The sequence below is a fragment of the Vipera ursinii genome (assembly GCF_947247035.1).
Source record: "Vipera ursinii genome assembly, chromosome: 2".
Taxonomy (NCBI): Eukaryota; Metazoa; Chordata; class Lepidosauria; order Squamata; family Viperidae; genus Vipera; species Vipera ursinii.
This window is the reverse complement of record NC_139513.1, coordinates 175,897,111-175,910,061: the sequence shown is the minus strand read 5'-3', so window position 1 is coordinate 175,910,061 and position 12,951 is coordinate 175,897,111. Positions and strand designations below refer to the sequence as shown.

Genomic DNA, 12,951 nt, shown 5'->3' with positions numbered 1-12,951 from the left:
TTCTTAGTATTTTTTTTAGAGCCCTGGTGGTGCAGTGGTTAAAATGCAGTATTGTAGGTAAACTCTGCCCACTGCCAGGAGTTCGATCCTGACAGGCTCAGGGTTGACTGAGCCTTCCATCCTTCTGAGGTTGGTAAAAAGGACCTAGATTGTTAGGGGAAATATAGTGACTCTGTAAACTGCTTAGTAAACACTGTGTAGCAGTATATAACTTGAAGTGTTGTTTCTATTGCTATTTACAGCATTTACTTCAATTCTGGAGTTGAAAGTTAATATTGATAAGATATGAGAAAAGTAAAGCACATGTGAAAATAAAAGGAACATGAATGGTTCAGCATTGAGCCAGAAATAAACTGAGGAAATGTGATGTCTCCTTGGATATTTAATGTATTTATGGGCAAATATTATATGCCATTATCTTTTTGGCTGACTGTTGCTTACTTCTTTTCTGCACTTTCTCTAATGTTCTTACTCTGAAAGCAAAGAGCATGATGGATATATATATGTATGTATGAGCTGAGCTAAAAAAAGAATGCTAGTTTAAAGAGGACTAAGCATTTTTTTCTGCTTTTCTATATTTTTGCTGTCCCTGTTGGTTTGATAACCAACTAGAGGTGGTCCTCAGTTTAACAACCACTCATTCAGCAACCATTCAAACTTAGAACAACAACTGAACGAGTGGCACAGTACGTACAACTGATCCTCAAAAGTTCCAGCCATTGCAGCATCCCTGCAGTCATGTGATCATAATCTGGGCACTAGGCTTATATTTGTTGTCATTCAGTTATTGTAAGCCACCCAGACTCACATTTTGTGAAATGGACAGTTACATAAATTTGATTAATAAAATAAAATAAATTTCTGACTATTGCAGTGTTCCACTGTCACGTGATCGCAATTTGCAACCTTCCCTGCCAGCTTCCAATAAGCAAATTTGGAAGTTGGGGTCATGTAAGATCCTCACTTAACGACCCATGGTGATTCATTTAACAACAATAACTGTAGACTGTTGGAACTGCCAGTGCTGAGACTTGTGTTCATAAAGCATGATATTATGACACTGTGCCACTTAGCAACAGCAGTTCCCAATCCTACTTACCATTGTTAAGCAAGAACTACCTGTGAGACCCAATAGGCCAGGGGTGTCAAACTGCCAACCAATGGGCCGATTGCATCATGCGGAGGCCATACCCACCCCAGCTCCACCAATGCAAAAAAAGTCATGATACATCACGACACATCACGTGATACAGCGAGTTTGACACCCGTGCTATAGGCTATAATCCCTGGCATATATTTATGTTAAATAATTTTAAGGCCAGTCCAAGGCCATTCATGCCCAGGATGTAGTTTCTTATGATATGCTTGGTTTCTTTGAGATTCTGGTTTATCATTGTATATGAATCTGCACCCAGAAGTTAAACTGTGCAAGGGCATTTGGCTTTCATAGAAGACAAGCAGGGCAGTTAGAGATTCAAAACAATGTTCAAAAGCTTGCCTGATATGAATTCTGTTGAAGATAAGAGGGTGAACAATTATCTTTTCAGATAGTGAGTTATGGTTCAACCATAAATATATGTTCCTGAAGAATAATCACATAAACTTCTGAAACTGGGGTGGTGGAATAGATTTATCTTTGTTAGGGGCCACAGGTGGATCTTATAATTTCCCAGTCCTTATGGAATTTTTCTGAGGGAGGTGCAACTGGCTGATGAAAGCAACCTATAATCATATAAAACATTTCTATAGGACTAACTTATGGGATTAAAATAATGTAGTCTGAATCAAAGTTAGGACAGTAATTGGGAATTCCTTCCAAGTACTCGTGGATAGGTTTGCATAATATTCCATATTTTATGCAACTGATTTCCTGGTTATGCTTTCTTGTGTTTCTGTGAGACACTGTTGAAACCAGGCAATATAATGATCAAAGATTCTTCCTTCTTCTTATAGGAATCAATCCAGATGCTACCCAAGTTTTGCTTCCCTCTTGATATAGAGAGGTAAGCAATGGGAATTCTCCAGCTGATATGGATATGCACTTTAAAAAGATGAAAAAGATGCTCTTTTGTGATTTAACATTGTTGACTTTTTAATCAACCACTGCTTTTAATAGCAATTTAATGAGCAATCTTGACCATTAGAAAATTTTGCTTTCTGATTTCTGGAAGCTAGCCATTTTGCTTTTTCTGATACACAGATTCATCACTTGGACTCTTTATTTATGCTTAATTTGATGGTTCCCAAATACATGTGTAAAGGGACGCGGTGGCTCAGTGGGTTAGGATGCTGAGCTTGTCGATCGGAAGGTCGGCAGTTTGGCGGGTCGAATCCCGAGTGCCGCGTAATAGAGTGAGCGCCTGTTACTCGTCCCAGCTTCTGCCAACCTAGCAGTTCGAAAGCACGTAAAAATGCAAGTAGAAAAATAGGGACCACTCCGGTGGGAAGGTAACAGCGTTCCGTGCGCCTTTGGCATCTAGTCATGCCGGCCACATGACCACGGAGATGTCCTCAGACAAGCGCTGGCTCTTCGGCTTTGAAACGGAGATGAGCACCAGCCCCTAGAGTCGGAAACGACTAGCATGCATGTGCGGGGGAATCTTTACCTTTACCTTTAAATACATGTGTGAATCAGGGTCAGACTTTAGCAGCCCAAGGCAACACCAAGTTTGAATATTTCCTTTACAACCCAGCTCTAGGTTAACACTGTAGATGGACTCCTGAAAATCAGATGGTGGGTGAAAAGTCAGAGTGCTTTAAAAGTAATAGGACTTTGCACTGATAAAATTATCTAGGAACAGAACAGCCCTACTCATCATGCAATAAAATTCTGCTTTGAAAAATGATTATCCACTGACTAACAAAAACCAACAATTAGTTCAGACCCAAGAATCCATAAACTCAATTTACCTGTTGGCTAACACAGCTCTGTTAGCTAAAGACCTGTATGCTCAAAAATCCAAATATCCTGATGTGCCCCTAATAAGATGAGTACAGGTGAAACTCGAAAAATTAGAATATTGTGCAAATGTTCATTTATTTCAGTAATGCAACTTAAAAGGGGAAACTAATATATGAGATAGACTCATTACATGCCAAGCAAGATAGTTCAAGCCATGATTTGTCATAATTGTGATGATTATGGCGTACAGCTCATGAAAACCCCAAATCCACAATCTCAGAAAATTAGAATATTACATGCAATCAATAAAACAAGGAGTGTACATAGAACAATATCGGACCTCTGAAAAGTATAAGCATGCACTCAGTACTTGGTTTGGGCCCCTTTTGCAGCAATTACTGCCTCAATGTGGCGTGGCATGGAAGCTTTCAGCCTGTGGCACTGCTGAGGTGTTATGGAAGACCAGGATGCTTCAATAGCGGCCTTCAGCTCTTCTGCATTGTTCAGTCTCATGTCTCTCATCTTTCTCTTGGCAATGCCCCATAAATTCTCTATGTGGTTCAGGTCAGGTGAGTTTGCTGGCCAAACAAGAACAGTAATCCCACGGTCATTGAACTAGGTTTTGGTGCTTTCGGCAGTGTGGGTAGGTGCCAAGTCCTGCTGGAAAATGAAGTCAGCATCCCCATAAAGCTCATCTGCAGAAGGAAGCATGAAGTGCTCCAAAATCTCCTGGTAGACGGCTGCGTTGACCCTGGACTTAATGAAGCACAGTGGACCAACACCAGCAGATGACATGGCTCCCCAAATCAACACAGACTGTGGAAACTTCACACTGGACTTCAAGCATGTTGCAGTGTGTGCCTCTCCATTCTTCCTCCAGACTCTGGGTCCTTGGTTTCCAAATGAGATGCAAAAGTTGCTCTCATCAGAAAAGAGGACTTTGGACCACTGAGCAACAGACCAGGTCTGTTTTTCTTTAGCCCAGGTAAGACACTTCTGACGTTGTTTGTTGTTCAGAAGCGGCTTGACAAGAGGAATACAACATTTGAAGCCCATGTCCAGGATCCGTCTGTGTGTGGTGGCTCTTGATGCACTGACTCCAACCTCAGTCCACTCCTTGTGAAAGTCCCCAACACTTTTGAATGGCCTTTTCCTGACAATCCTCTCCAGGCTGCGGTCATCCCTGCTGCTTGTGCACCTTTTTCTTCCACACTTTTCCCTTCCACATAACTTTCTATTAATGTGCTTTGATACAGCACTTTGGGAACATCCAACTTCTTTTGCAATTACCTTTTGAGGCTTTCCCTCCTTATGGAGGGTGTCAATGATGGTTTTCTGCACAACTCTCAGGTCAGCAGTCTTCCCCATGATTGTGATTCCTACTGAACCAGACTGAGAGACCATTTAAAGGCTCAGGAACCCTTTGCAGGTGTTATGGCTTAATTAGCTGATTAGAGTGGGACACTTTGAGCCTAGAATATTGCACCTTTTCACAATATTCTAATTTTCTGAGATTGTGGATTTGGGGTTTTCATGAGCTGTATGCCATAATCATCACAATTATGACAAATCACGGCTTGAACTATCTTGCTTTGCATGTAATGAGTACCTCATATATTACTTTCCCCTTTTAAGTTGCATTACTGAAATAAATGAACTTTTGCACGATATTCTAATTTTTCGAGTTTCACCTGTAGATCCATGTGCCCAAAATCCTCACTGATTCAAGGCACATACTACCATCACCCTCAGGATCCAAAAAAAAGGCAGCAGTAGCGTCTTTGTTTTTATACCCTAAGCTTGCTTCCATCTGCTGACATGGTTTGTTTTTCTAAGGGCTGAGAGACAGTGACCAGCCTAAACTGTTCCAGCTGGGTTTGTGCCTAAGATGGGACTAGAACTCACAATCTCTCGGTTTCTAATCTGACATCTTAAACCACTACACTAAACTGCCTTTTTCTATAGATTATTAACTCTTTAAACTGTACTGAAACAAGCTGCATTTAGGGAGGACCAAAATATTCACAATGTCTTTTTCCTGCATGAATGAGCTGTATATATGCCTAATGCCTTAAATCCTATTGGCAATATTAACAACGTTAACAACAATGAAAAGAAAGATGTAGTTGTTCTCTGATCTATTGGAAATGGCACTGTTTATCAATAAGTCTGTAAGACACTGATATCAGTACCTGATTCAGGCAAAACCACTTTACCAAACAGTGGGAGAGCATTTCATATTTGGGCTAGAAATTTCCATGTGATTGCTAAGTCATGTTAGAAAAGTAGAGAATGCTCTTAAATTTTTGTACTGTCTATGGTCATCTGGATTTTTGTAGTCCAGGTCATGTAAATTTAGTCTCCCAAGATCAGCTATTGATCTTAGAGCAGTAATTCTGAAAAAAAAACAGGAAATAAACCACAATAAAAAGCCTACTGTAAAGAGAAAGTTTTCATCCGCCGGAAGAGTTTTCCACCTTGCTAGCTAGACTGAGCTGTGTCTGTCTTCCGTTCTCTCCCTAGCAAAAACAGATAGTTCCCGTTAGGGTGGATTGTTCAATCGCTCTTTGCACGAAGATATGTCGACACTTTGGAAAGGGTGCTTCCTCTCTCTCTAATGAGTCATGATTCTGGTTTGAAGGCATACACCCTCCCCAGAACTGAATGTGGGCAAGGGGAAGAAAGAACAAGGCTCCTCCTGGATGGGGTAATGTTCATCTCATAAGTGCTTTTCAGTTGAAAGAAATGAAGGGAAATCTCCACTTTCAAGCCAGAACAGGAGAGTAGAAATAGCAAGTAAGGGTTCATTGGCAAGTTCACGCCACCAGCCTCAATGAAAACCCATGAATCACCAGGCAGGAGGTCCTCAGCTGCCAGCAAGTAATATTATATTCACTGGCAAGCAGCTTCTAGCACAGGGTCACCACTGATCTTCTTTTAATGCCATTTTAGCCATTCACTCTCAGCACTCTCTTGTACCAATTAATTACACAGTAGCTTGGCTCACAAATGGTACTGAGTCATCTTTGGGGTTATAGACTAGCAACCCCATGCTGTCCTCACTCTGTAGCTCCCAGAGTTCTCAGACCAATTCATGTGACTGCTTAGGGAATCTTGGGGGATTTTTAAAGGGCAAAATAAGTGTCATGATTTGAAGGGAAAAAAAGGTATCTGTAACACTCCATAACCACCACAACCACCACCACTCCAATCTAACACATTTTTATCTCTTCTCCATCAATACTTACTGGCTCTATCAATTCAGGAAGAAGCGAAACCAATGCAGAACAGTTTCCTCAATTCCCACAGACAGCCAAGACAGATTCCATGATTAGTGGTATTAAACACTGCTCAAAGATCTAACAGGATAAGAACAGGAGGATCCCCACACTTCCAAATTTCTCTATAAGTCATCTACAAACACTACCAAAGTTGTATTTAGCCCATTGTGAAAAAAAAATCTTTTTGTATGTCTTGAATTGCCATTTTTCAAGTTTCTTGGTCCTCAGCATTATGAGACATTCTTCCCATTATCCATTTTCTTTGCATGGTGCATGATTTTATAAATCTCTAATGACGTTGTGTCCAACCTTTTGGCTACCCTCAGCTACCCTGAGTGAAGAGGAATCTTCTTGGGCCACATATAAAATATATAATATAGTTAATGTATGTAAATAACAAACGTCCTTTATTTTTTAATATTTTAAAAAAATCTTGTGGGGCTGCATTACTAGCTGTTCATGGCCACAAGTGGCTCATGGGCCATGGGTTGCATATGCCTGCTTTAATATGTTCCCTGTAGGCTTCTCATCTGTATCCGGGTTAGGCGGAAATGCATCTCCTAGTTTCATTTTGAATTCATGTTCCCATTTCAGCTTTGTTCAGCATTCACCTAAATTTGTGAAAAATTCAACTGAGTAAAGAGGAGAGTAAGCATGCTGCTCTTGTTCTCTTCATTCTCCAACCTCCAAGTGTTCAACTTTAAGTTTGAAAAGGAGCTGGATTCACCTTTGTTTGAATGCAAATGCAGATCTCCATGTGAGTTAGGACTCCATTTATTCTACTGGCATTTCCATATGGCCAAAGGCAGGAGAAAAACAAATGGCCAGGGCCACTGGACATGGAGGCTTTACTCCTCCTAACCCCATTGATCCCAAGTTGGGTGCATCCCTAGGATTGTACAGGAGAGGATTTCACTCACCACCCCCAGCATTCTTAGCCCAAACTCTACCATGCTTGTCCCAACCTGCTAAACTGGATGTTCTCACTCTGACAACTGAGGGAAATTGCAGCCATTTTTTACTCTGCTTTCAGAGTGCTTTTTCTGCTGTTTAGGAATCTGATGTAGAAGGGGGATGGGGTGAATGCTTGAGCTCAGCTATCCATAATAGTAATGCAACTCCATGGGAACTCAAGGACACAAACTGATAACATTTGGTGGGTTGAGGAGCTGGAGAGGGAGCTGGTGCTTGAGGCTAATTGGAGAATGTGATTTATGACTGCTTCCAGGGGGTTGGGAATTGCAACTTGTTACTTTTTATCTGGGGGAAGGGAATTTAGTTTTGGGTTCAGCTATGTAGTGCCAATACTGTGTATCCTAATAAAATGTTATTTAAGGAAGAATTCTTGCCTTGGAGCTCTTTTGATGGGTTTCATTTATCGGAACCATGACACTGGAATTGTCTTTGGCAAAGAGCTCCTCTCTCCCTGTTCCCAGAAGGGAAAACCTACATATATGCACGTGTTTATGTTGTTCTGTGTGCCGGGGGGGGGGGGACTTATCAGCCCTGCATATAGTTTACCCGTGAATTAAGGAATATAATTAACACATCAAAATAGGCAATGCCTACAACAATATATGCTGTGATAAATTGGTCAGCCTTTGTAGGATGTTTGGTTGCTTTCTTCTCCATCATAATATATGTCTCCTTGACACTATTTCCCCATTTATTTCCAAGGGCCAAGGAATGCCCCACAGTCCAGCACTTCACTTTTGCCCTCACCGACGTGGAGGGGAAACAGCACTTTGGCTTCTGTCGACTGGCCATCGGCTTCCGAGCCTGCCTGTGTCTCCTCAGGTACAAGGGGCTCCTCCTGGGTCGGAGGCTCAAGTTAGTCCTCTTTAGAAGCCCTCTTGAACTTATTGAGCGTTGTGAAAACACTCTATTGGTCCGATGGGAAGAAAAGGTTCACTGAAAATGCAGCAATAGCGATACACCAGATCTTTCTTTCCAGTCTTCCTCTTGGATGGATGTACTGGCGGTGTTCACACATTACTGTTAACCAAGCAGTGTAATGATCATGTCAGTGCATGTTAAGTTTCATTACCTTACTCTTGGGGCTGGAGGCATGGAAGCTTCAACATATTGTGCAAATCCAGTTCATTTGATTCTCAGAAAATAAATTAATAAATGGTTTAAGCACACTGAGTAAACACAGCCCATCAGTGGCCTTTAGCTTAGTAACTATTAGCTCTCTCGCTCTCTCCCCCAGCTCCACCTTTTGCAGAATGAGATGGTTGTGCTGCTGCTTTGAGTGTTTAAAAAATTATTTCTTTCTGCAATAAAATTAGCCCATAAGATGGCAATGAGCTTTTGATCTACAGAACCGCAGATTAAATTCTTCCTAAAACCAGATAGCTTGCCATGGTCAGCAGGAGCTTATGAAGCTGCCATATGCAGAATTGGAATTGTTCCTTTGTTTCTCTGACCAGTAGTGACTGTTGAGGACAGGATTACTGTTGCAGTCATTACACTGCTTGGTTCACAGTATTGTGTGAACACTGCCGTTGCATCCATTGCAACCACTGATAGCAAGAAAGAGAAACAGAAAATTGTTTTTCTGCCATCTTGCGATTGTATTTTTGCAGCATACGTGTAGTATGTTAAAGATTGGCAATTCAATACCATCCTTCCAGGTATTTAGATTGTAATGTCCATAAACCCCACTCAGCCTACCCAGTGGTGAGCAGTTATGTGACTTATAATCCAAAACACTTTTCTTGGCCACCTGAAGTGGCTTTGATCTGAAATGGACAAACCAGAACGTATCTGGATATAAGGTATGTATTTATGATAAAATAATTTTTATATTGGCTAGTCAAGGAGAGAAGCAACCTAGAACTAAGGAGAAACTTCCTGACAGTTAGAACAACTAACCAGTGGAACAACCTGCCTCCAGAAGTGGTGAATGCTCCAAGACTGGAAGTTTTTAAGAAGAGACTGGACAGCCATTTGCCTGAAATGGTATAGAGTTTCCTGCCTGAACAGGGGGTTGGACTAGATGACCTCCAAGGTCCCTTCCAAATTATTATTATTATTGTTATTGTTGTTGTTGTTGTTGTTGTTATTATTATTATTATTATTATTATTATTATTATTATTATTATTATTATTGCCATTGCTTCTTCCTTCAGCTACTTACCTTGGTTTGAAGTCTTCTACAAGATCCTGAACTACATTGCAGAAAGCATAGCCAAAGAGCAGGTAAGAGTGAGCACCCTGCTGGATCCGTTCCAAGGTCAGAGATGCCCCCAGAGATCCTCTTTGCCCTTGCTGCTCTTCCTAACATTTTCATTCAAGGGTATAACTTCTGCCTTTATCTTCCATGCCAGTTCGCAGAGCTGGATGAGTTCTTATCTGCATTGTATCTCTACCCTGTGCCTAGCCTCTGCAGCCCCATCATCCTTGAATTTGTAAGTACCGTGCTCAACTTCAAATCTTTGTTCCAAGGTGACAATCCTAACACAGCTGCAATCAGTTTTTAACCACTTTAAACATCAGTGTGGGAGTTGCAGCAGTTCAGCAAGTGCAATTACACACACAAGCCAAATGAGGATGGCACCTCATAAGAAATCAGGAGTGAGTCAGTGTATGCTTGAGGAAGAAAGGTAGTGCATTGCATGCTGAGATCCTAGTGTCAACTGGGAGGAGGAGTTCCATAAATCCAGATTTAGGGATTTAATTCTTTCTCTTTGAGCCTGTGGAAAAACTTTCCATTGATCCTGGAATGATAGTAATGGAGGGAGGTTACTTTCCATTTGATAAGTTTCAAGATTGAATCCTCTTGCCTGTTAATTGTCATTGTCCCCCCAGCCTACCATTGTACCTTGAAAAAATCTTCTGCTTATTAAATGCAAAGATACATTCATCTTTAGAAAGCAGGAGGCTCTGAGTTCTAGTCCTGCCTTAGGCATGAAAGCCAGCTGGGTGACTTTGGGCCAGTCACGTCTCTCAGCCTTGCAGGATTGTTGTTGTGGGGAAAATAGGTAGAGGAAGAACTATTAAGCATGTTCAATGGCTTGATTTATTTATAAAAAACTAAAGGCAGAGTTTTTAAAAAACTTTTAAGAAATTCCTAGCCATAAAATAAGACATCCTTTGACTCAAGCCTGGCACCTTTATGCTCATATAAGTGCTTTATTATTTACTGTTGTTCAGATTTTAAATTTTGTTCATTTATTACACTTATACACTGCCCACAATTGCTCAATAGTGGGATGAATGGAGTATAAATTTAATTAATTAATTGATTGATTGATGCAGGCTACATTTAAAAAGTGAGCATAAGTCAGGCCCACATCCCCTACCTTTAGGAGAAAAAAAGGGATACTACAATGGCTAATAGTAGCATAGTGGCAATGCTTGCAATAGATGCTTGCAATGCTTATTAAAGGTAAAGGTTCCCCCGCACATGCGTGCTAGTCGTTTCCGACTCTAGGGGCCCGTGCTCATCTCCGTTTCAAAGCCAAAGAGCCAGCGCTTGTCCGAGGACGTCTCCGTGGTCATGTGGCTGGCATGACTAGACGCCAAAGGCGCAAGGAGCGCTGTTACCTTCCCACCGTAGTGGTCCCTATTTTTCTACTTGCATTTTTACGTGCTTTCCAACTGCTAGGTTGGCAGGAGCTGGGACGAGTAACAGGCGCTCGCTCTGCTACGCGGCACTCGGGATTTGACCCGCCAAACTGCCGACCTTCTGATCGACAAGCTCAGCGTCCTAACCCACTGAGCCACCGCGTCCCTTCGCAATGCTTATTAGTTTAGTCCAATTTTCTGTCTACAGACGCATACATATTTTTTCCTTTGAACTTGCACATCTGAAACATTAGGCAATTATTCTTTTTTGTCCAGTAGAAGTGGGAGGGCTTCCTTCCCTAGTTCTTGTAGTATTTCACTCATTTTCCAGACAGTTTCTGAGACCAATTGTATCAAGAAACCAATCTATCAGTTTCACAATTCCTTCTAGTTCAGTTTTCTCTGCTTTTATAAGAGCATTGCATCTTTGTCTAGCAATAAAAATGGATACTTTCACAACACAGAAAAACATTATTTGTAATAATGTGTAGAAAAGACATGTTAGAGACAGTCAGAGATCCCCGCACCCATTGAAGTTTGAGAATGAAAAGTTGTAATGTGATGGAATGCAGCACCTGAGTAGTTTTATTCCAATGTGAATTCTGCTCCAGATGGGGAGGGTGTTTTCTGTTTTCAACTATTCAGCTTTTGAAAAAGATCTTGGAGTTGATTGCGGACAGAATATAAACAAGTAGTGTGAGTTGGCTGCAAAAAAGGTAAAAAACAAATTTATGTTCTTTTAAGAAAGGTATCATTTCCCTATCAAGTGAGTACGTAGTTCCACTTCATTTTGCACTGGTCAGTCTCCCAAGTATTATATCCAGTTGTGGACTCCATCCTAAGTTAGTAAATAACTAATGGATTCCACACATTAGAAAGGATCTATTCAAACTGGAATTGGTTTGGTGGAGTGCAATGAGAACAATCAAGGGGCAGGTAATCAAGCCCTACCGTAGGAAGGGAAATTGAAGGAACTGGGAAAACTTGATGTGAGGAAGGTTGAGAAGAGCAATAATAGTAGTATGCTTTAAAATCTGAAAGTCTATCACACAGAATATGTTTGCCATTGTTTGCTTGCCATTGTTTCTGAGGGCAGGTCATGAATCAACAGATTCTAATTATAGAAAGAGATTCTGAATTCATGTTAGGAAAAGGTTTGTAACAATAAGAGATTTGGTGACTAAGTAACACCTTTTGTGATCTATACTTATTAACTGCAATTTTGTTCTGCGTCTCTAGCTCAGAATACTAATCCCATTTTTTCTTCATTTTCAATCATCTTTTGTTCTGTAAGGACAAAAAAGCAAGTAAATTGAAAATTTCTACTGAGACAGATCTGAACAGGCAAAACAGAAATAGGAATCTGGACACTGGGACAGCATTGGTAAGTCACAGTCTGATGTCTGCTGTGGTCCTACCCATGTTTGCTTATGGAAATTATGTCACTGTTGCTGTGGAGGAATAACTGCAACCTGCAGGTATGTGCATGCCACTGAGGGCGGCAGAATTGGTTTTACCAGCTGAAGTTGCATGTGGAAGAAACCTTATTCTCATTTTTAAGACTTACCGCATTAAATAAAAAAGTAAAAAAATGAAGAAGATTCTAACTCAAGTCCAGACATGGCTTTGCCATTCCTCTGACTACATTTACTATGTTTTTTATTTCCATTTTTAGCATAACAGAATGTTTCAAAAAATGAGCATAATTCAGTTTGCAGATGCAGTGGAATTCAACTTCCCTGCTTTCTAACAATCTAGCCTCTTGAGTTATGGGAGTTACATTCCAAACATCTGGAGACCGTCTGTTGTGACTCAGGGCCAGCCTGTGGGTCCGACAGCCGTCTCCGATGTATCGGATGACTCAGAGGGGGAGGAGGGAAACGAACCGGCTGATGATGGTTTGGAGGCTTTGCAGAGCCCTCAGCCGGGGACCTCTTCTCAGCTGCGTGAGCCCGAGAGTGCGGAGGAAGATGACCCACAGCTGGCCCTGTTCAAGGACGCCCGACGCAGGAGGCAGTCGAGTAGGAACAAACAAAGAAAAGCTGTGGGACTCCTCGGGAGGAGGCACAGGGAGACCACGCCCTGAGCTCTCTATAAAAGGAGTGTTTGGGGAGGGGCTGGTTGCTGAAAGCAACTTTTCCGCTTGAGAAGACAAGCTCTGGTGTTTTTGTTAACTGCGCAATAAATCTTGGCAGA

General features: G+C 41.4%; 1 protein-coding gene across 1 annotated transcript in view; it reads left to right on the top strand.

Moving 5' to 3' along the window:
- Positions 1 to 12,951, top strand: part of DENND1C (DENN domain containing 1C) — a 42,238-nt gene that overhangs the window by 5,233 nt on the left and 24,054 nt on the right. The window contains exons 4-8 of the mRNA XM_083352801.1: positions 1,954 to 2,003; positions 7,861 to 7,980; positions 9,318 to 9,387; positions 9,516 to 9,596; positions 12,050 to 12,139. Of these exons, the coding sequence (XP_083208927.1) occupies positions 1,954 to 2,003; positions 7,861 to 7,980; positions 9,318 to 9,387; positions 9,516 to 9,596; positions 12,050 to 12,139 (411 nt within the window). The remainder of the gene's footprint in view (positions 1 to 1,953; positions 2,004 to 7,860; positions 7,981 to 9,317; positions 9,388 to 9,515; positions 9,597 to 12,049; positions 12,140 to 12,951) is intronic.